The 25315-nt window shown below is 31.6% G+C and overlaps 1 protein-coding gene across 1 annotated transcript; it reads right to left on the minus strand.

Moving 5' to 3' along the window:
- Positions 1–318: 318 nt before the first annotated feature.
- On the minus strand, positions 319–4031 carry LOC145116599 (BIIDXI-like protein At5g11420). The gene is made up of 3 exons (XM_079052931.1): positions 3859–4031; positions 1636–2148; positions 319–1036 (listed from the first exon to the last, which is right to left on the minus strand). The coding sequence occupies exons 1-3, from the start codon at positions 3932–3934 to the stop codon at positions 504–506; spliced, it is 1122 nt and encodes a 373-aa protein (XP_078909057.1). The 5' UTR covers positions 3935–4031; the 3' UTR covers positions 319–503.
- Positions 4032–25315: the final 21284 nt, after the last annotated feature.

The following is a 25315-nucleotide window of genomic DNA, read 5'->3' on the forward strand; positions in this document are numbered from 1 at the left end:
GTCAATCAAGTCATTAAGTCAATTGTTATTTCAATAGGTAACTAAAAGCTTTAGGCATACTTTAATTATGTAAACTATGTTTTTAGCTTTAGGCATACTTTAATATGTAAACTATGTTTTTAATGTACAATTTTATATAAAGAATTTCGAAATATGAAAATGATGTATTTTCATTTGGCGGGACCATGCCTCCTAAAATGTTTTTTATAATATTTTATATATAAATCATATATGTTTTTAACATAAGTATAATAGTTGTAACAAAATTAATATCAATTAAGTTACAATCGATATTTCGGTGGTGAAGTAGCTACTGAATTTTGATGATTAAAAATATTATAATACGAAATTTTACTTTAAAACATGTTTTTTTTTTCTCTAATACACAACAGAAATCAACATCACATTACTATAATAACACAACATGCTAAATAAACACCATAAGCGACGATAAAACATCCTCACGCCACAGTTTCCCGATTCTTCAAAAGAAGTAAAACAAATCAAGCGTGTTTAGCATATCGGACGCCAATCAATCTAACATCATCGATAATTGGACCACAGAGAGACCCGTCAGTCTTCATCTGATAAAATGTACTAAAAAACCTGACTCTGGTACGTGTAGTCACGGCTCTAAACTTAAGAACCGCCTGTTTGTACCCACCCTTGCCTTTTGATTCGTAGGGTACCCTAAGCGTGTTTTTACCTGCAAATGCCTCTACAACCATTGAGCCTTCACAAGCGTTGTTGGCATCCCCAACAACAAAAGAGAGTGCGTATACTTTACCCGCGACAGTCTTGACTACTTGGGCAATCGCACTTTCTTTTCCAGCGATTAACTCTACGGCTCTTTTGCCCTTAGGGATGGCGAAGTGTTCGGAGTCTAAATACTTCACGGCTTTTAAGGATTCTATCATCCAACCAGGGAGTGGGGAATGGTCGTCCTCGATATTTGGAGGGATTAAAACACCACCGACATCTGTCTTAGGTAGCACAAAAGGACCTTCCTCGAAGTCTCCATTTTTCAACATATTAGCTGCAAGTAAAAAAGAGAAAATGAAAATTAAGTCTATTTTTCTTTCATATCGCATGATTCATGTGTACAAGTTAAAAAATAAAGTGTTAAAAGTAAAATGACCAAAATAGTTTGTGTCCTCTCACCAAATGACTATTTTTTGAACATTTACCATAAAAACTGCCATCCATTTTTCAATTTTTTTACATAATAACATACCATTTCGTGAAAAATGATTAATTTCAAAAAAAGAAAAACCGTAATTTAAAAAAAACTTGTAGTGGGAATATTTATCAAGTATATTCACGAAAAAAAAGACATTTTACCAAGTCCACTTTACAAAATATGCTTATTTTCTAGTTAATGTTCAAAAAATGGTTATTTTTCGATATGATTCCATCATTTTAGTGATTAACCCTTAACAAAAGGGCATACCATCTTGTAGCGGGCCGTTTTAAACCCGTTTCAAGCGTCATCACGTGGAGATGTGATGCAGTGCAGTAGCAATATTTTAAGGTGTGTCAGGATTTTAAACCCTGAACATTCATTAAATATTTTGCACCTCAACTACTAGGCTTTCAATGATGTCTGTAAATGATTTAAAAGAAATATTTTCTTACTGTTGGTTCTTCTAGGTGGGAACAAAGCCTTTAGTGCAACCGAATCGATAAGAGGACCACAAGCAGGATCTTTTTCAACACTCGGGTTATGAATAACAATCTCAATGACATTAGCCTCAGCCAAAAACCCCCATGCATATGTATCCCAACCATTGCTACTATACATCGTCTGCATCGGTAAAATCCCCCAATCATTTGGCTCTGAATTTGGTGACACCGAAACGTTCAATTTCTCCTCTTGTGCACATGTTCTAGCAACATTAAATGTGATAGAATAAAACAACCCCTTTTTCACATTCACTTTTGTTTTTATCGATGCATCTTCTCCTAGTCTCACTGCGTAAGCACCATCGGGTACTACTAATAACATGTCACCTTGTTTTTGGCCTGATTTTATGTACTCAACGAATCCCGTGAGTTCCCAATTTGGAATTGCTTTTGGATCGATTACTTTAGTCCCTTTCATTTGGTGAGGTTTTGGGCCATATTCGAATTGACCATTTGGTAATATTCCTGGAATTTAAGAGAATTTATGTGTTGGAATTTGGATCATAAATCATAACATATGACAAAATGAAAGAGAACTACGATTTACTCTTTTACATAAGCATTTAATGACATAAATAACTTTTTGCTTTTTTTCAACTAACTTTTATGCAAATAAGAGAAGAAGTAGAGAAATTGACAGAGCATGTTATCACGTGGATTGTCTAAAGAGCACGTGATGAGAGGGACTGAATGTTTTTGTCCTTTTCTTGAAAGGTTGAAAAGATAGTAACATGGCTTATTCAAGGAACAGGGAAAAAAAAAATGAAAAATTAGGTATCGTGAGAATTATAGTTTCCAAATCGATTTTGACAATAAATATATTAATGTGATGTGATTACAAGACTTATAATTGTATTATTTATTTAAATAAAACTTGTTATATCTCACGTACTTGTTGATTTTAAAATTACATTAAAGTCAATATTCAGAGAAAATTTACACCTTGTAAAACTGCGCACTTTCATGTGATGATGGCCTACAGGCCAACTATAGAGGACACAGGCTTTAGCGAATTTTGGAAAGAGTAAAATTTGGTGGTAATAATAGAGATATTAAAAATAATGGTAAAAATAATAGAGACCTTAAGAATATGATCCCTTGATTCTAGGGATATTTATTTATTCATTTTATTATTTTATAAAGAAGGAAAATCAACAAAAGATATTAAAAATAATGGTAACATGAAACCCTCAAAAACTATACACGTTGCATAGGCATGGGTATTGATCTGTGCTAACAATGTGACTACGAGCATGGGCACTATGATATATGTCGATACTATGAATTTCACAATAAATCCAAAAAACTAATGTACAAATATTTTGTTGTATATTTATTTTATCAAACGATGTATTATATAATACGATAAATATGATATTTCATGAGACATAAACTTTATTAAATTTAGTAGGCCAATTTTAGAATACGAGAATGACAAAACGATAGTATTATATAAATAATATCTAAAGTACTAAGGTTTGTCTTGAAACTTGTAAAGATTTGAAAATTATTTCATATCTATTTTGCATTTATTGCTTTGAAATTGGACACACCAACTAATAGTACGACATAGTTATATCTTACAGACTCCTTTCTATATAAATCTGAATGTTATTTTTTTAAATGTAAAAAGTATAAAAAAGGTCATCTTTTATAAATGCAGCTGAGACGTTTGAAATTGAATAACGCCTGTTATCCTAAATAAAATTACCATATTTGAATATTTTCGTAGTAGATCAAAATGGTGACATCAATAAATTGATTAATAAATCATACATTATTACGTGTAATTACTTATAAAAATAAATGAAAGTAAGTACTTGATAGCTCTTCAGAATGGTGTAGTAGGTTAGCAGCTAGTAAAATCATAACAAATTCGTACAAATTCAGCATCATGTTGTACTACCTGATCCACATTCTGGAAAGTAACTTTCAAATTTAATTTAAGTTGATATAATTCTAAATATCATTTTAGATTTCAAATGTATTCATCGATCGCTAAAACCTCATTACGATTTCAAACCAGATAAATCGATATGTAAGCTAACAAATCATTCATAATCAAAGCGAATAACATCAATTTATGATCAACAGCTTCGCATTTCCTGAAAACGATAAATCTATCGGCGAATGGAAGGAGATTTTAGTTTCGTTATTTAGAATCGAAGAACTCACCATCAGTGAAAGAGAGAACACCATTGCAAATTGCGCATAGGAGCAGCACCACTAAGATCGCAGAGAGCTTCTGCATTTTTCTGTTATGGAGAGAGAGATAGAAAAAGAGAGAGGGAGGAGATGAATGTTTCTAGTTTAGTGTGAATATGGATGAAGGGGTATGCACTGCTTTATATGTATTTCTGTCGATGGTAAAGGCTTCTGATTTTGGTTATATTTACATGAATTGCCACCGAAGCTTTCCTGTCTTGGCTCCTCATGTACACCCCCACTTCTTCTTATCTTTTACGGCTGTTGCACCAATTTTCATGAAATTTTTATTCCTAATCATTTCATGTATTGTTTTTTATCCTATAAAAGTATTTGACATGTTTTTTTTTTTTTTTTTTTTTTTTTTTTTTTAAACATATACACAAAATTAACTTTGTTACATAAAAATATTATTGTGCATAATGTGTAATAAATAAAGTATCACAAAGTAGATATAATTTAAAAAACAATTGTTATAGATCTTAGAAAAAAAAAAGTTTATTTGGTAAACTAGCTCATAGCTATTAGTAAGAATTTATACTTTCAATTGGGATATATACACTAAAGTCCTAATATTTTCATCGATTTGACAAGAAAGTCCTAAACTTTATTTTTTTGACAGTAAAGTCCAAATTACCGGCAGTTGTTGACACTTTTACCCTTTTTTTCCCGGTTAGCCGTTAATTAGGACTTTTTTGTCAAAAAAATAAAGTTTACGACTTTCTTGTCAAATCGTCAATTATGACTTTATTGTCAAAAAAGTAAAGTTTAGGACTTTCTTGTCAAATCGTTGAAAATATTAGGACTTTAGTGTATATCTCATTTTTTTTGTTAGAAATTTAATGGTATGATACTCTTTAAGCATAAGAGTTATTAAAACTTTCTCTAGTCAGCTAGATCCTATTGAAATCTTTAACATTTGCTTCTTGTTAAATCGTTTTTTAATCTCAACAAACCGACATTGAAAAAAATTGAGATAATCAAGAAAGAAAAAAAGAACCAGGGTTGTGTTGACTTTTTGCAGTCCCGAAAATGGAGAAATAAGAAACCGAAAAAAACGAAATTGCACTGGCTTTATACAAACACAAACAACACATGCCTAGTCAAAATGGTGTGAATGTGGAGAAGGGAAAGAAGGGCAATTTCGTTTTTTTCGGTTTCTTATTTCTCCATTTTTGGGACTGCAAAAAGCCAAACAACCCTGGTTCTTTTTTTCTTTCTTTCTTGATTATCTCAATTTTTTTCAATGTCGGTTTGTTGAGATTAAAAAAACGATTTAACAAGAAGCAAACGTTAAAGATTTCAATAGGATCTAGCTGATTAGAGAAGATTTCAATAACTCTTATGCTTAAAGAGTATCATACCATTAAATTTCTAAGAAAAAATAATTATATATACACTAAAGTCCAAATATTTTCAACGATTTGACAAGAAAGTCCTAAACTTTATTTTTTTGACAGTAAAGTCCTAATTGACGATTTGACAAGAAAGTCCTAAACTTTATTTTTTTTTTAACAAAAAAGACCTAATTACCGGCTAACCTGGAAAAAAGGGTAAAAGTGTCAAAAACTGCCGGTAATTTGCATTTTACTGTCAAAAAAATAAAGTTTAGGATTTTATTGTTAAATCGATGAAAATATTGAGACTTTACTGTATATATCCCATTTCAATTTGTTTAGAAATATTTACAAAAATATTTGCAAACTATTTAAATGTGTAAAATGATTTTAAAAAAAAGCTGTTAATTAATATTTAGATTATGAACATCTTTTACAATTTATGCAATTATAAGAATCATCATATATTTGAATAATATGTTTAATAGTTCGACCAATTTGTCATTGTTTTACTCCAACTACAAAACTAAATAGTGAAAATAATATATATATATATATATATATATATATATATATATATATATATATATATATATATATATATTGGTTAGTTTTTTAATTAAAACTGTAGATATTTACTCATTTAACAAACATAGGGATTCAGGTTTAGTTTATTAGATTAAGAGTTGTTTATTAAAATAAAATAAAAATAAAAAGACACTTATTGCATTTAGACCGGTGCCATCCCCAGATAGGTACTGTTGTGTTGGGTACGAAACTCCATTACAGCTCGATTCCATGTGGCTTTCAATTTTCTTGAAGTCCTGATTTTTTAGAGAGAATTAAGTAATTGTTTTTAGAGTGAGTAATAATGTTACATATATGACTAGTGTTATAAATAGTTTATTAAACTCATCGCGACACATAGAGCAAATAAGTGGATAGTCACTTGTTAATCCAATCTGATAGTAAATGATGCGGTATTTATATATATATATATATATATATATATATATATATATATATATATATATATATATATATATATATATATATATATATGGCTGTCATGTATGTAATATTAGATATAGAACAATCAAAATTGACTTCATTTTGATTAAAAAACACAATTTTTTTCATTGTTAGTTTCTTCCTATTGCTTTTGAGCTCATATTATTTTTGATTTAGTAATTTATCCCCAACATCTATTTATTTCGAATGTGTTGTTTATATTAGACCTCTAGTAGGCTTCATAACTTTGTTTCACACCTACAATATGTACACTTGCATGGTTCTTTTTGATATGTTATGAGAAGAAGTTTATTGGGTTTTTAATGAACAATTTCAAACTTTCACTGTAGTTTTCTATAATAAATTTCAAACCATGTATTCTTATACATGGTTTGTGGTGCAAAATTAAATATTTAAAACTCCAAAAAAAAATATGTCCAAATCCTATCATCTAGTCTAATAGAGGATACAAGAAAGATGATGGACAGATTTGATTGCATTTAGTTAAAACTATTTAGTTTTTAATGATTCTATACCTAATATTAAATACATAACAGCCACATATTCCCTAAGCTCATATATATATATATATATATATATATATATATATATATATATATATATATATATATATATATATATATATATATATATATATATATATATATAAAAGTTCATTTGAGACAGACATAATTTTGTGAGACCGTGAGACTAATTTTTTTTTATTGAAATATTCTAATATTCTATTGTTCGTAAAAATAGAATATGCAATATATTCTAACATTATATGTTTTAAAATATTTCAATGTAAAATATGTTAAAGTTATTGTTTTAGAATATTAGAATATTACACATATTACTTTTTATGAACACTAGAATATTTATTTTTTTCACTAGAAAAAAAGTTGTCTTACGGTCTCACAAAATTAGACCGTCTCACATAAACCTAACCATATATATATATATATATATATATATATATATATATATATATATATATATATATATATATATATATATATAGGTTAATTTAAGACAATCACATTTTATATGACATGGTGACGCAATCTTAACCATTATTATATATATATATATATATATATATATATATATATATATATTAAAGTTATGAAAGATTTTAACAGTAAAATGGCATCTATTTTGTCAATTTTGGTCCTCCAAGTTACAACATTGACCCTTCATCTTTATGCTTTTGTTCACAAACAACCATTTCATTTTGGTTTGAATTTTTCATAACCCTTGCCTTTTATTACATATTATTAGTATTTAGTCTTTTGGCAGAAATGGTCCCTCATCATTATTATTATTATTGTTAGACAAAATTACACGATTGGTCCATGTGGTTTACCAGATTTAACATTCTCTTTTTTGTTTTAAATTAATGTTTTATTTATTAGAAAATACTCACCCAATACCATAAACTCACCCACCATCTGTCATCACCACCACCACCACCGCCGCCAAAATTACATAAATGGTCCATATGGTTTACCCATGGTGACAAATTCAGTCCCTACTACCTGAAAAGACCAAATTACCCTCACATTAACGGACAAAAAGCAACCAACATGCTACTTTACTTTACAAAGCAATACCTTACGACCCCGGCAACGCCGGGGAATCTTTTGTAGTTCATTATTGAGATAATATATATATATATATATATATATATATATATATATATATATATATATATATATATAATGTAAAATACATGAAAATTTTTGAATTTTCTTTTAAATATTATCTTCGTCGTTTATTTTATTCAATTTTTTTTTTCAAAATACACGTGAAATATTCTAATAGAATGTTATACTGTAAATATTCAAATCAAATTATTAAAATGTTAGAATATTCTACTACAATATTAAACTATAAATATTAAAAAAAAAATTAATAGAATATTGGAATATTCTAACAATCAAACAATTCTAATAGAATATTAAAATATGTTAATATATCTATCAATTTTAGTAAAATATTAGAATATTTTAACTTTCTACAAGTTTGATTTGATTATTTAAAAAAAGAATTTTGAGATTTTTCATTTTATTTTGCATTTTAATTTTTTTTTTAGTTTTTTGATCTACAAGATGAGTGACTATGATCGTGTCCCTATGTCTCACAAAATTAACATGGTCTCAAATGAACACACACACTCACTCTCTCTCTCTCTCTCTATATATATATATATATATATATATATATATATATATATATATATATATATATATATATATATATATATATATATATATATACTCTTAATATGTTATGAGCAAGAGAGTTCTCATCTAGGAAACTAAAATAAATAGAAATCACATCTACCTTAACAATATATATATATATATATATATATATATATATATATATATATATATATATATATATATATATATATATGGAATGGTTATATGGAAAATAAAAAAAAAACCTAAAAATGCATAAAAATGCATAAAAAAATACTTAGAGATCACAAATCTTTTTTTGACTTTATATTCTTAAAAATCGCAGCTTTTTTTATAAATTCGCTAAAAAAATTAAAAAATCGATTTTTTTTCAAAAACAAATTCATCGAAATTATATAAAAAGTTGCAATGTTTCAGAATATAAAGTCAAAAAAAAATATTTGTGATATCTAAGTATTTTTTTATGCATTTTTATGATTTTTAGGAATTTTTTTAGGTTTTTTTGTTTTCCATAGAACCTAATATATATATATATATATATATATATATATATATATATATATATATATATATATATAATAAGAGAGAGAGGGATAGAGAGAGAAAAAAAATTCTGAGAACTTCAAGATTTTTAAGAACTTAAGAACTTCTAATTCGTTCATCATTTTTCAAAACCAAAACCACCAATAATGATAAAATGCAGCGTCTAAGTCATATTTAAGCTCAAAAAAACATCTGACGATTTTTTTTTTTTGAAAAAATATTCTCATAAATATGCATATATGCATATATATTAATCATCAGTCATATGGATTGCGTACGCAGATATGCATGCATGCATTAGCAGTCATATGGACAACGGAGTAGATATGCATGCATGCATATATATATGAATCAACAGTCATATCGAATATTTAAGGGAATGTGAGGCTAGTGTTACCCATCCTCAACCTCTCTCACCCTCTAAGCCGCTGGAAACCCTAAATTTCGATTTATCTTGAGATATTTGGTGTTTTTGCTTGTGGAAAGGAAGGAAAAATGAGAGAAGTTGGGTTTTGGGCTCAACCTCTCTCACCTTCTTGAATTAGGCCCATGAGGGGTTTTGGGCCCAATCAGGAAGTTGGGCCGTAATAGGCTTTTGGTGATATTGGTTTGGGCCAAGTGAGGAAGGGTAAAATGGACTTTTACCCGGAGGGTTGGACATCAGAATAGGATTCCAGTCATGGGTTGTGGACTAAATATTGATTTGGTATTATTTGATGGTGTTAGCGCGGAGATTTTTTTGGATCAGCAGTCAGAGATTTTATATGAGAGATTCATCAGCTCGAGGTGAGTTTCCTCACTGTGCTTGGCGGGTCGAAGGCACCAATGTCGACCCATAGTTTATTATGATTAGGATGCTAGTTGTATGTGTGACTCTTACATGTATGTTATTTGATATGTATACTGGGTGGGGATCGATGTCAGGCGGGGCCTGATGAGTATATTGTATGTTATTTATCTTTGTGATTCTTGCGTGTGTTTATGTGTTTATATGTATACCGGGAAAGGCCCGATGCCAGGAGAGGCCTGATGAATGTGATGAGGTGGGGCCCATCTCATATTTTTGACAGATCTATTACGATCAGGGCTCGATGCCGGGTGGGGCCCGTTATATGCTTGATATGTATGGTATGTGGTAGTTTGGGGAATTCACTAAGCTTTGTGCTTACGGTTTTCAGCTTATGTTTCAGGTACTTCCGAATCCAAGTGGAAGAGCTCGGGGTGATCGCATCGCACACACCACGTTGTTCCGCATTTAACTTTACTCTGATGTATTTGGATGTTTTGATCATACTTGATTCGATTATGATTTTTGGATATGTTTGAATGATGGTTTTTATTATTCTAAAAATTAAATTTTTCGGTCTTAATTTTTAGGACGTTACAATTTGCAAAACCAATAATAATGAAAAACTCTAATCCTCACCAGGCCATCATATCATGTTACATGTACCAATGCAAGGCAATAGCCACAAGTAAAGAAACAAGTGTCAGCAAATGTTGAGTGAGTCAACCATAAGTACAATGATTGGTTAGAGGGAGTTCTTTTTGCGTGAGGATCTTACTTCTTTGTAATCGAACCTTACTTACTCCCTAATGAAAAACAAATCATAACTACTTTTCCGAGTTAATTCAATTACATCAATCTACATCTTTTGCATACTGATTTCCATATTTTAGAATCTAACGATCCTACAAGTGGTATCAGAGCAAGGATTTCTCTGAGCTCAATTTCAAATCCCAAAATTTGTTCATTCGTGTTCGTCAAGTTTTTTGTCTTTTTCTTTGAATTTTTTGTGATCTATTTCGCATTTTGCAAGCTGTTTGCAATTTGATTGGAAATTCTTTGTTTAGATCATTTGTTCTGATTTGAAATTTGTTCTAGCTCACTGATTTGATTCTTACTCAATTTATTTTTGGAAATCATGTCTAAAGAACATTCACACATAATTGCATTCAACTTACCCAACATCATTCGATCTAATACTCGGATTCTGATTCTCTTTCCGGAAGATTATGAAGTCTAGTGTAACATCGTGATTTTTCACTCCGATTTTTTTTTAAACATTTATTTAACAGAATACGTTAGCAGAAGTCTTATTTAATAATTATTATAAAAACATCACCAATGTTATTTTATTATAAAAAACATCCCCTTCAAGGTTAAGTTTGCAAAACCAATAATAACGGAAAACTCCACGACATGTCCAAACGGTATCAATACTAAAAGCCTCTAATCCTCACCAAGCCATCATATCATGTTACCAGTACGAATGCAAGGCAATAGCCACAAGAAAAGAAACAAGTGTTAGCAAATGTTGAGTGAGTCAACCATAAGTACAATGATTAGTTAGAGAGAGTTATTTTTGCGTGAGGATATTACTTCTTTGTAATTGAACCTTACTTACTCCCTAATGGAAAACAAATCATATCTAATTTGCCGAGTTAATTAAATTACGTCAATCTACATCTTTTGCATATTGATTTCCATCTTTTAGATTCTAACGATCCTACAAGTGGTATCAGAGCAAGGATTTCTCTGAGCTCAATTTCAAATCCCAAAATTTGTTCATTCGTGTTCATCAAGTTTTCTATCTTTTTCTTTGAATTTTTTGTGATCCATTTCGCATATTGCAATCTGTTTGTAATTTGATCCGAATTTATTTGTTCAAATCATTTGTTCTGATTTGAAATTTGTTCTAGCTCACTGATTTGATTCTTACTTAATTTATTTTTGGAAATCATGTCTAAAGAAGATTCACACATAATTGCATTCAACTTACCTAACAACATTGGATCTAACACTCGAGAGTGGTACTTATTATTTCTTCCCATCACTAGAAACTTCTTACCTAAATGTGATATTTGATCTAGTACCATCACTATGCCAATACCACTTCAGTCCTCACAACCATGGACCATGTCTCAAATGGTGGTTTAGAAAAACCACTCGACATCACTGTTGGCCTAATATTTTTCCCTTTAGGCGTCTTTCAACCTATAAGGCCCTCATAAGTATCCGAATTGAGTACACACATCTAAGTCTAGGTTACTACCCTTTACGCCCCCACTATGTGTATTCCCCTTTTTACTTAATATATTATTAGTTCATCGCATAAGGATTACACTACAAGCCTCCCTAAGTAATCATGATCGATTTCTATTAATTATATTAGATTACATATTACTTCCATACTTCACATTATGTAAACATGTAACAAAGTATCACAAGTTAAGGCATTTACATCTTTTATATAATCATGCTCATATCATCACTTCATCATTAAGTCATATTATATCACTAGAATGCATTTTCCTAACCAAAATAGACAAATATTACCAAGAAATTATAGCATGAAAATATCACACACAATCAACACAAATCTATTTTTCTATCAAGGACCTATCACACACCTCACGTCAAAATAGCAAATAAAAATTACAACATGAAGGAAACATCATTCACAATTGGGGTACATGCAACCTATACAACCTAGGTTCATTCCAATCCATGCAAGATGTGGAATTCCTTAACATGTACTTAAATGGCAACAAAGAAAGACTCGCCATGTCAAAAAGTGCCTTTTTCACACTTCAAATCTTGTAAGTACTTGAGGTATCAAGCTTTCCCATAATACAACACAAATAAGTAGATTATTAGATGTTTTCAATATTAAAAATAGGTATTCTATACCCCAAACATGTAGACTAATTAGTAGACCAAATTTCCAGATTTTTACCAGAAACAACACTCTGTTCAAGGCCCCTTTAGCACCAACAAAACCTATCAAAATCATAATACTTTTCCACATTCCAATATTTTAGTATTTTAGAATTTTAGGGACTACTTGTACAGGTCCATACGATTTTTCTACAATTTTCTATGGATTTTACAAAATGGCATATCAATGCAGCTAATTTCGGACCAGTCTGTGAAAATGATGATTGCCAACTTTTTTTTTTGTATTCAACATCAGGTCAAGGGAAAAAGGGACATACTAGGCTCAAAACCCAAACTTCAAGAATTTATGGATCCTAAATCCGCCCCCTGATGATTTTTCTAAAATTTTTACAAAATAGGGGCAGAATAGGTATTTTTATACAATTTCTTAGCTTTGACTTTTAAGGGTTAATTGACAACTTAACCCATTAAACCACAACGAAAAACAAATCTTATGCTGAAAATTAAGTTCTTAATAATAAGAACAAGTCATGGAGTCAAAAGGACAATTCCAACTTCAAACCACGACTCAAAGTACAATGCTTTCAAGGGAAAAACAAAGGATGATGCTAAAAGAGAAAACACAATTTAGGGTTTGAGTTTCCTCCACCATTAAGCCACATATAAAGATATTTAGGGACTGTTTTGAGAACCTTTTGGATGGTTCAAAATATGTCTTTTATGCAAAAAAAATTACACACCAAAAACCACAATGATTGGGAATAAAAGGAACAAGAATTATGACACCAAATCGAAGACAATTGATTCAGAATTCCAACCATTTCTCATTCCTATCAATTCTCATGACCAAAATACAAAAAAGGATGTTATGGATTGAGTACTAACCTCCTAGAAATCATGAACAACCCCAAGAACGAAACAAGATTCTAAAAACACCACTTTTGTACAAGATAACCTTCATTTCCCAACCCGACCATTGTTTAGTATTTTAGTAATATCTCGAGATTTACAACCTTAGTTACATTGATATTGGAGTCCCTAGAAACTAGACTCGATTTCCTCTAATATTGCCTCTCTGGTGTGCAGTAGGTAACTTTCATGAATAGATTGCGTTCAGAATAGAAATCAATTGTGTCTACAGTAAAGGAACATGAGGAATTTAAAAATTACAGTTTAATTCAAATGATTGGAATTCTAAGAACTTGTGAATTTGAAGTTATGGAAGATGTGAAGATAATTCCTAAAGAAGGTCCACTGGCATTAGTTGTGCAAGTTGAGAATGTCAAAGAAAACAAATCGAAGGAGTTTGTTGAGTTTGATTCTGATGCAACTGACGATGAGTTCAAAAGTGAAGAGAATGCACTCATGGTCAGCAACTCAAAGAAATTTTCCAAGAAGAACTTTATAGAATTCAGGGGTAACAATTCATCAAGATATGATAATGGAGGAAGTGGATACAAAGGCAATAACTCATACTATGAGAAAAAAAACGATGATGCAAATCGATATCAAAAGGAAGATGAGAAGAAGGAAAAGAAACATATTGGAGACTCACGATTTGACTGTAACTACTGTAATGGTAAGAATCATTTTTCCAAAGAGTATATGCTTCGTTAAGGATTTGACCGTAACTCTGCGATTTTTATGTTTCTAAAGTAAAAAAAAAAGATTAGATATCTCAAAGTATTTTTTCTATGTATTTATACTGGATTTCTAGGTTTTTTTAGGGTTTCTAGGGTTCATGCATTTTTTATTGAACCTTCCTATATATATATATTTGGGTCACTCATTTCGAATTTGCGTCACTCATTTCGAATGAGGTAATAAATTTGGTAATAAATTTGGGTCACTCATTTCGAATTTGCGAGTTAAACGTTCTAGCGTACCGGGAGGACGAAACAGATCATACTCATATATGAGTACGTATATTCATATGTGAATATATAAATTCATATATGAATACATAAATTCATATATGAATAAGTTTGTGTCTATTCACAAGTGATTATTAATATGGTTGGTGGTGGTGGCGGCAGGGGTAGCAGTGGTGGTGGTAGTGGCAGTGATGGTAGTGGCGGTGGCAGTTATGGTGGCAGGGGTGGTTGTGGCAGTGGTGGTGGAGGTGGTGATGGCGGTGGTGATAGGGGTGATAGAGATAGGGGCAGCAGTGGTATAGGTGGTGGCTGGGTTAACGGTGGTGATGGCAGTGGTGGTGACGGCAGTGGCAGAGGTGGTGGTGGCAACGTTGGTGAAGGTAGTGGCCGAGGTGGCGGTGGCGGTGGAGGTGGTGGAGGTGGTGATGGAGGTGGTAGATGTGGTGGAATTGGCAGTTGGGAGGAGGCGGGGGAGATAGGAGGTGGTGTGTAACGTCCCAAATTTCAAACAAATTGTTTCATTTAAAAATAAAAGCATTAGTTCAAAATGCGACTTCTAAGATCCAAATATAACCATTTGATTCAAAACATTTTATCAGAGTATAAACATAAGAGTTATTAAGTACGGAAATCTCCAATGGATGCAATGCAATCAAGTTGCACCCTTCCTTCAATATAAAAAACTCGAACAATTTAAACATAAAATCGTAAGCACAAAGCTTAGTGGGTTACCCAAGATACCATATACCATACATAACCATATATGTAGCACTACGACCTATTTTAGCCAACGAACCTATTTCATCCCAAGTTATATACTATGGACTACATCATAGTCTTACTATCACTCTTGCAGTGGCCTAGTTCATCCAACAGGCCTACTTCATCCCAAGTGATATGCTTTGGGATACATCTTAGTCTTACAATCACTCCTACAATGTCATATTTCAGCCAACGAGTCTATTTCACCCTAAGTGAATGATATGGGTCAAATCATAGTCTTACAACACTCCTGCAGTTGCCAGGGCCTTCCCCATGGTCTTTCATGCAAACATAGTAGCAAAAGTCATAAAGATAACAAGCACATACGACACCTAGTGTTCTACATAGTATAGTGAGAAGACTCACCTTAACTAATCAACAAAAGCTCAACAATAACCTCAATAATAGAACAACTCGAGCTGCCTAATGCCAATCTGAGACTATTCCTTATCCAAATACTCGATTCTACCAAAGTTTGACCAAAAGTCAAATTGGTCAAAAGTCAACAGTCAGAGTCAACTCAGCGGACCACCACGTCGTGGAAAGTTCTTAACCGCGTCATGACCAAGCCACCACGTCGTGGGCCTTCCTTGGCCACATTGTGGTTTCGGTCTAAAAGATTTTTTTTCATTAAGAGCTTAATCTTTAAATACTAAGGCACATAACATCAAATCTGGTACCTAATAGCCTCATAATGGATAAAGTTTCCAACTTTATCCATTAAGATGGTGCAAACAACCAAGATCTAGATTTTAAGTCTCAATGGGAGCAAGAATGCATCTTTCTCTACTTAATCCATTAATTCCAAGTCTCCAACTTTCAGATTTGAATCAACATGATATTTGGATGGACAAAGTTTCCAACTTTATCCATAATAATACCACAAACTTTCAAGATCTAAACTTTAATACACCAAAATGACTTAAAGGACCAAGATAACTTGCATGGATTAAAGGGAAGGAAAAAGCTCATAACTTTCTTAGTCCGTGAGGTCCAAGAAGCATTCCAAATTGATCAAACAATGTTGGAGTCCACTCAACTCAATCACCCATAAAATGGACCAAAAATGCCAAAAACCACAAATGACAAGATCTAAAGAACTAAAGAGCAAGATATGAACTTTATACTCACAATAGTCTAGAAATGGAGTGACTTTGATGGATCCAAACTTGAAACAACATTCTTTGCAACCAAAATAACTTTCTTGATCTTCAAGCTTCATTAAATCACCAATAAAAGCACCCAAAAGAGGTTTAATGAGAGAGGAGGAGCTTAAATCATGACGAGGGAGGCTAGGGTTGCACCCAAGGAGTTTTAGATTGGATGGAGGCCGAGACAATGCCTTAAAACAAGGAACCTTACCGTTAAATACGTTGAGAACCCTAAAAATCATTGGCTTGGGCTGCACAGTGACCACCTTGTGGTGACGGGTTTTCATCAATTTCATTCCAACTTAAAACAGACATAACTTCTTCATTCCAAGTTAGTTTTCGGTGATCTTTTATTACAAGCCACATACTTATATCCAATTACATTTGACTTAAAACATACCAAACTAAATTCATTAATGCATTAAAGAAGTCTCGAAATATCATATTTTACCATTTACCCTTTTTGGCTCCAAAACGCAAATTAAGGACTTTGATCACTTAACCAACATTATACACATCCAATAAGGTTTAAACTTTATTCCCTTTAAGATTAAGGTCTTTACATGATCAAATTACGTTCCACAATACATAAATAAGAAACACCCCGAAACTGGATGTTACATGGTGGATTCATATATGAATATGTGTAAATTTATATTCACTTATGAATACTCTCTCTCTCTCTATCTCGCTCTCTATCTCCCTCTTTCTCTCTCTCTCTCTCTCTCTCTCTCTATATATATATATATATATATATATATATATATTCATATATATATATATATATATATATATATATATATATATATATATTCATATATGAATATATGTATTCATATATAAATACTATTTTTCTAGTGTCCTGGTACGTTGAGCGCTTAAACGGTAGAGAGTGGCTCATATTCAATCCCTCGTTCTCAACATTTTTCTTTCTTAATTGAACCCTCTCTCTCCCCCCACCTCTCTCTCTCTCTCTCTCTTTCTTTCTTTCTTTCTCTCTCTCTCTCTCTATATATATATATATATATATATATATATATATATATATATATATATATATATAGAGAGAGAGAGAGAGAGAGAGAGAGAGGAAGGTTCAATTGAGAAAAAAAAACTGTTGAGAATGAAGGAATCATTCTCAACCACACATTTATTTTGCCGCAAAATACTTAGGCGTACCGTCAGAAAAGGGGTAACGAACACACATGTGTTTTCCAACCAAACATGTTTCTTTAAACTATGTTAATCATTACCTTAATATACACAAAAACATATTTTTTTTGTTTTTTTTATTTTAGAAACCTACTTTTATCAAAAAATTATTTTAAATATATCAAAATTCATAATTTTTTATTCTCTATAAATAGACATCTATATTGATATAGTTTTAAGATAAAATAATTTTTTTTTAAAGTTTCAGCTCTCATTATTCATAAGTGAATAAAATTGCATCGGAGTTTTATTACAGTACATTTGTTATTCAGTTATAAATAAAATGTATGCTTAACTTGTTTACAGTTTAAGTATCGTTCATATATGAATATAACATGTAATAAAATTTTCTTACCTAAAATAAATTTTTTACATCATCTTTCTTCACATTTATATTTACGTATGAATAAAACGTGTATTAGTTGTCGTCATATGTTATATTCATATATGAATAAAACATTTATCAGATTTTTGTTACAGTTAATTTGTTATTTATATATGAATAAGTAGTATGTTAATAAAAGACAAAGTGTTTTGAAAATTTGAACTACTTATTCATATATGAATAACAAATGAACTATAACAAAATTATGATAAATGTGTTCTTCGTATATGAATATAACTTGTGAGGAAAGCTAATACATGTTTTATTCATGTGTGATTATAACATGTGACGAGAATTGATGTAAATTGTAAAAAGTTTATTATATGTTATATTCATATATGAATGATACTTAAACTATAAAAAAATTAATCATATTTTTTATTCATAAGTGAATAACGAATGTATTTTAATAAAATCTTATTCATTTTTATTCACTTATTAATAACGACAGCTGAAACAATAAAAAGGTAAAAATTTTATTTTATCTTAAAACTATATGAATATAGATGTCTATTTATAGAGAATAAAAAATTATGAATTTTTATATATTTAAAATCATTTTTTGATAAAAATAGCTTCTTAAAAATTAAAAAAACGAAAAAAAACTATGTTTTTGTATATATTAAGTTAATGAATAGCAAAGTTGAAGGAAACATGTTTTGTTGGAAAACACATGTGTACTCCTTTCCCGTTTCCGCCGGTACGATGAAGACTTTTGCGGCAAAAATAAATGAGTGGCTGAGAATGATTCCCCCATTCTCAACCCTTTTTTATTTTCTCAGTTGAACTTACATCTCTCTCTCTGTATGTATATATATATATATATATATATATATATATATATATATATATTTGTATATATATATATACTTATTCATATATGAATATACATATTCATATATGAATAAGTATATATATATATACAAATATATATATATATATATATATATATATATATATATATAGTATATATATCTTTACTATCTTATAAAAGAAATCTCACTATTTCTATAAATAGATTGAATATAATAATATTATTTTTTTAAGACGTCCAAACCATTAAGCTAATAGTACAAGTAACTACTAATAAAATAATATTAAAATTTTGAACTCAACCAATTATACAAATGATACAGCACAAGATACAAATGTAAATTGCATATAAACCATTCCCCAAATCTGTCGCATAACTACTTTGACTCATATTCCCCAAAATTTTAGGAAAAATTGAATTGATCCCCATTTTAAGCATAATCTAAAACGACACCTCTCACTCTCTCTCTCTCTCTCTCTCTCTCTCTCTCTCTCTTCTCTAACATCCTAAACCTCCTACCCTTTTGCAGCTACCCAAAGCCAGCATTATTCTCTATACACTACCGCGGTAAAGTCATCATTACTACCACCGGAAGACGTAGAGACTTTTTTGGGAGTTGGATCCAGAAGCCCTAAACGACCTCATCCCTCTGCCTCCTTCTCTGAAGATCTTCCTGTAGTTGCTCTTCGTTTTGTGGAAAGCAAGTAATCTACATGCTACGTCTGCCCAGTATTTCACATGTTTTTTATGTTCAAGTTGGAATTCCAGTATCCCCAATCTCGGCATCTATCTCTCGAATCTCACCTCTATACCACTGCTCACCACCCCTAGGCTCCCTATTCTCCATAAACCCTAAACCACTCTTCATCGCCACCACCACTCAATTTCGCCATTCATCACATCTGAAGAGTTGCGTATTTGAAATCAATGGAAGAATGAGAATGCCACGACGTTCAGTAACAACACATTTGTGTGTGAGGTCATGCATGTGAGCCGAAAATCTGCTATTTTTACCTTCTCCGTCCTGCTCTGTCACCAGCCTGCCTTTCTTCTTGGTGCGTTCAGTTTACTTGGATTTTCCAAGGTACCCCTTTAATCTTCATATTTGGAACACTTTTCTATTAAAGAATGCTCAACAATTCGGTAGTATTCAAATGGTGTATGTTGAATCGATCTTCATTCTCAATATTATAAATACTTATTTACGTGATTTGGTTATTTCTTCAGAAAATCGAGGGTATTATGTTCAAATTCTGTAAATTTAATGTTTTTGATATTGAATCTGATTGGGTTTCATCAAAATTTGATTTTTTTGGGTTGAGTTTTACTTTGGTGAACAAGGGTTTTGATTTGTAGGTTGTTTTGGGTTTTACCATATGCTTTTGTTGCCATCATCCAGGTAATTTCCAAACAAGTTCTCCAGTCTTTTTAATAGTTCATTCCTAATTTTATGGGTTTTTGTGGATGTTTTATTATTTCTTATTATTCAACCAGAACGTTGATTATTTGTCACGTATTTTAATGCATTTCTTCAAGTTCTTATTATTTTATTTCATTGATTCAAGTTCTCTTTTTCGGTTTTATAGGTTCCCACCTAAAGAGAACTTGAGATCAATTAACTAGAAATTGTCTGTTTAAGCAAAGATGACATAAAAATTCTCTGTTGAATCTCTTTTAATTTAAATTTCACTTGCAGGCTGTTGATTTTAGGAGTTTGGAGGTATTAATTCACAAAACAGCAAAAGGTAGGAGCCTAATCTTGATTTCCATTTTTTGTATTCAACTCTTTATTAGGATGACATTTAATTAGGTGGATATTTTCTGAAGTAAAAAATGTACTAGGAAGAATGAAAAGAGGGGTACTGATGCTTTTTGGTATAATTGATGTCTTAGTTGACTAAAAAATGGAGAAATAAAATCTTAATTATTTCTCATGGATTCTGTTTTGTAGTGTTCTTAATTGTGTGGGATGGTGTTGTTCTTACTCACAGGAACATGCTTGACCCTGCTTTGGTAGTTATCCATCAGAAATGCAACATACTGTAAACATGATTTCATATTATCGACATTCTTGAAGACAATAAATCCATAAGGAAGAAAGTTGTAAGTAGTAGCTGTTTACTTTCCATTGACATTTTTTGGACATTTCTTACCTAATAGTTTATATTTTCTTATTTGAATGATGTTCGATAACTGTTTATGTCAAAAGTATCTATTTTATATATGTCATGATCCAAAAATATAGTTGTTTATGTCAAACTTTAGTAAAAAAATAAAAACAAAAAAATAAAGCACCATGCTATTTCTTACATGAGTAGTTGTTTGTAGTTTCAGGGACCAGTCCCATAGGCTGCACCAACTGAACTCTCATTTTCAAAATATATGTATTTGTTTAAGGTAAGTTTTATAACATGCCATTTGTTTATGCCTACAAAGTATTTATTTCTTTTATTGCATAATAAACATTGCCTTTTAAAATGTAGATGCTAGGATCCACTACACATGGTCAAGAATGTTAGTTAAATTGTTATCTTTTTGTGATGTGTAGGAATAAGGTGTTGAAGTATAATATAATGATAAGAAGTATGTTTCTATTTCTTGTAGTCTAATTTTTTCTAAAAAAATTAGTTAGGAGCGATAAACAGGTAGGTGTTCAATTTTTTTTACAGGAGTAATTTAGGAAGATGTTTGAAGTAAGAACTTGGGCCTTAATTATGGGAACAAGGGTCTTAATAAGAAAATATGTAAAAAATGTAAAAACTTGGTTTCTGTTTTTTTCTATGAATAGAAAAAGTCAAATTTTCAGGATAAAGTTTTCTGGAAATGATTATTTGAGATTTCAATTGGTCTTGGTAACGATGGTTTTGAAAGGAACAAGTAATTTGGGTAATTTATAAATCTGTTGGAATAATAGTGTTAATTAAATCATCATTGTCTTAAAATTTAGTAGTTGCTTGGACAAAGTTTGGATATTTCTTTATATGTCTGATTATAACATTGTACTTTGAAGTTTGATTTTTCATTATTCTACAAGTATAGCTATTTTTTTTCAGACTAAATCTTTGTATAACCAGGTTTCTTTACAATAACCTTCATTAGATATCAGAAGCTTTTTAGACTTTATATTCTATTTTTCATTCATTGAAAGTCAATTTAAACCTTAATTTGACTCTTAGGAGATATAGGTTAAGTGTCTTCCTTACAGTTATTCAATCATTTTTCAGGCAAAATGTAGCTACATAATCATTAGTATGCTCTCATAGTTAGGTTATAAACTTTTGGTGTTTAGGAAGTTCTTCTCTAACCATAAATTATACTAACTTTTGTCTTTTATAGGAAAGAGTTGGTTAGCATATGACATATATAGCATAACAATCGCTATGTGTAAAAGTTTATGTATTGTATTTCATGTAATTATTTTTCCCTTTTCTAATTTCATTATTTTAAATAACGCATTGATTTGTAATAAAGTTATGATCATCATAACGATAATTTACTATTTGCTTATACAATTACTAAAAATGTATTAAAAATGTATAACATGTGAATCTAACCTCCTTTGATCTATACAAGAATTCTAATCTTTTGATTTTATATTTGAAATATAATAAAAACAATAACCAGAATAAAAAAAATATAAAATAGAGGATTACAAATGTACTTTTTGGAAAATTAATAAGAGATGGGATCCCCTAATTGTCTAAAAAAACTATTCGTTGCGGATATGTTGCATAAAACAACGACACACATGCAGATATTTTGAAACCAAATTGCATTAACCTAAAACGGCTATTTTGCATAAAACAACGACACATGCGTATATTTTGAAACCAAATTGCATTAACCTAAGATAACAATGTGCTTATGTTTTTAATCAAATACATCGCCGAGATGAAAAAAACCAACCACTTGCATCTGTACTCAGAAACTATTCGGCGTTCACCAGAAGGGAAATAATTCACAAAATGAAACTATATGCGGCCCTCAAAATAGAACGTTAAAAAACTATTCGTCGCCGCCGCATTACGCGGGTAAACGACTAGTATATATATATATATATATATATATATATATATATATATATATATATATATATATATATATATATATATATATATATAAGTATGTGTCTGTTCACTTGTGATTGTTCATATATGTAACATCCATAAAAATCACAACCAATTTAAACTTTTCAAAGAACCCCTTTACTAATAAAAGTGTTTACAAAACCATTGTTTCCAAATCATGATTTAAAATCAGAGTCTCCCAAGATCCAATAAGTAGTAAAACCAATGATGTGTACGGTCATGCCTGCGCCTTACCACGGTTCTCTGAAGAACCTGAAACCATAAACAAAATTTGTAAGCACGAAGCTTAGTGAGTTCCCCCAAAGTACTAACACACGAACATATAACATATTCAAATAACAACATGTACTGGGTCCATAGCTAAATGACTGGATTATCCCTGAGCCCAAAATATGAGTTTGGCTTGCCTATCGGCCCACAACTCATATTTGGCTTGCCCTCGGGGCCCACATCTTATGTGTGGCTTGCTCCTTGACCCAATTAGTCACCAGACTCAAATACCCTCAAGCTGTCAGTACGAGTCTGGCATACCACCCGGTCCTCAGCTCGTATCTGAAATGCACCTGAGCCCTCAGTATGAGTCTGACATGCTCTACCCGACCCTCAGCTCATTTCTGGAATGCTCCAGGGTTTGTTGGCTACAACACGAAACAATATAACCACAACCCAACACAATATGTCGACATATAACAGATTACAAATATATACATATAATCATGCATAAGGAATCATAGGTAGTCCTACAGATCTACCAGACTAGCACATCAGCAGCTAGCATATAACAATGCAGATCTATTCCATACTCAGCACATCTGTGTATAACATGATACCAATCCAGTGGGCCGACCTTGGTGCCTTCGACCCGTAAGTACAGTGAGGAAAACTCAATTGAAGCGGATGAATATCTCAGACAAAAGGTCGGACCGCTGATCCGAAAATCCTTGCACGCTTGAGAAGATAGATCAAGATGTACTAAGCCTGGATCCACAAGCTCCAAGCAATCCCATACTTCTCCAAGAAGCTCCTTCTTCTTCTATGAGCACCAAAATGCATGAAATACCACCAAGAACTCAAGAACCACACCAATGGAGGCTAGGGCTTCATTTCTAGGATTTAAGAGGATGGAGGCTGAAGATAATAGGGTTTGGTGGTGAGTTAAGGTGCTTAAATAGGGTCCAAGACCTTAAATTAGGGTTTGGGACTGACTGGAGTACGCCCAACGTACTCCCTTATGTCTCCACAATCATTTCCTTAGTACGCCCAACGTACACCAATGTACAACCCACGTACCGGCCTTTACACTAGTACGCCATGTGTACACTTGTGTACGCCCCGCGTACTCGGTTAACCCTAAATTCACCAAACTTCCGAAGGCCATAACTTCTTCGTTATAAGTCTGTTTCTGACGATCCTTATATCCACAAAAAGGTAAGGAGAATTTCTACACTTCTATCAAATCATACTTGCCTTAAAACTTTCTGAACAAAAATCTAAAATTCATAAAAAGCACGACTGCCCTTGGGCTCCAAAACACAAACTGAAATCCCATATTATCTATCCTACCTTATCCACCCCCAAATACGTCTAAATATCCCTTTCTCAAAAGCCCTAAGCCTTATGATAACCGGTCTTCGGGTCACGGCCTCGCATTGGGAAATGATTCGGAACAGGGTGTTACAACTCTCCCCTACTTAAATTGGATTTTGTATTCGAAATCGCTCCTTAACACCCACGTGGAAACAAAACACTTCGGCTCACTTCTACTAACCGAGAGCAAAACACTGATCCCTTAACTGATGAACCAAACGTTACTACTACGAATTCAAAGCCCATAACTTGCATGATCTCCATGTAGTTTGACCCAAATACAGAGCCTTCAGCATGACTGGATCGCCTCAACCCAATATACCATCACATATAACATAACTTGTTGATTAAAACATCTGATACATCACTATCATGACGACTCCCAATGTGAGTCTCGTTTATTTAATCGCTTCAAAGAAGCACATACAACGCCAACATGCTCACAACTTCCTAGGTATAAGACCGAACTTCTAATGAGAATCACAGGGTTGGGGACTCTCAACTACAATCACCGAATTAACTCAAACAATATGCCTCTCGAGACTGGGAACCCATCAAATCTAAGCTTCAAAACCCATAATCCAGAAGTGATATTCATCCTTTCATTGAATCCACCCCTTGCCTTTGAGCATGATCACTACCAAATACACGGAAAAAATAACTCAAACCCATCAATCGCGGATTTTCCACCAACTCCAAATCCATAATATGCACTAAAAGCCTTTAATAACTCCTTAACTCCCTGACACGCCATTCACAACCACCGTTACT

This window comes from Lactuca virosa, chromosome 5 (genome assembly GCF_052849685.1).
Source record: "Lactuca virosa cultivar CGN04683 chromosome 5, Lactuca_virosa_CGN04683_v6, whole genome shotgun sequence".
Lineage (NCBI taxonomy): Eukaryota > Viridiplantae > Streptophyta > Magnoliopsida > Asterales > Asteraceae > Lactuca > Lactuca virosa.

Coding starts and splice junctions, on each gene's coding strand:
- LOC145116599 (XM_079052931.1), bottom strand. CDS start 3,934: ATGCAGAAGCTCTCTGCGATCTTAGTGGTGCTGCTCCTATGCGCAATT. Junction 2,149..3,858: donor TGTTCTCTCTTTCACTGATG/GTGAGTTCTTCG, acceptor CTTAAATTCCAG/GAATATTACCAAATGGTCAA. Junction 1,037..1,635: donor CCCACCTAGAAGAACCAACA/GTAAGAAAATAT, acceptor TTTTACTTGCAG/CTAATATGTTGAAAAATGGA.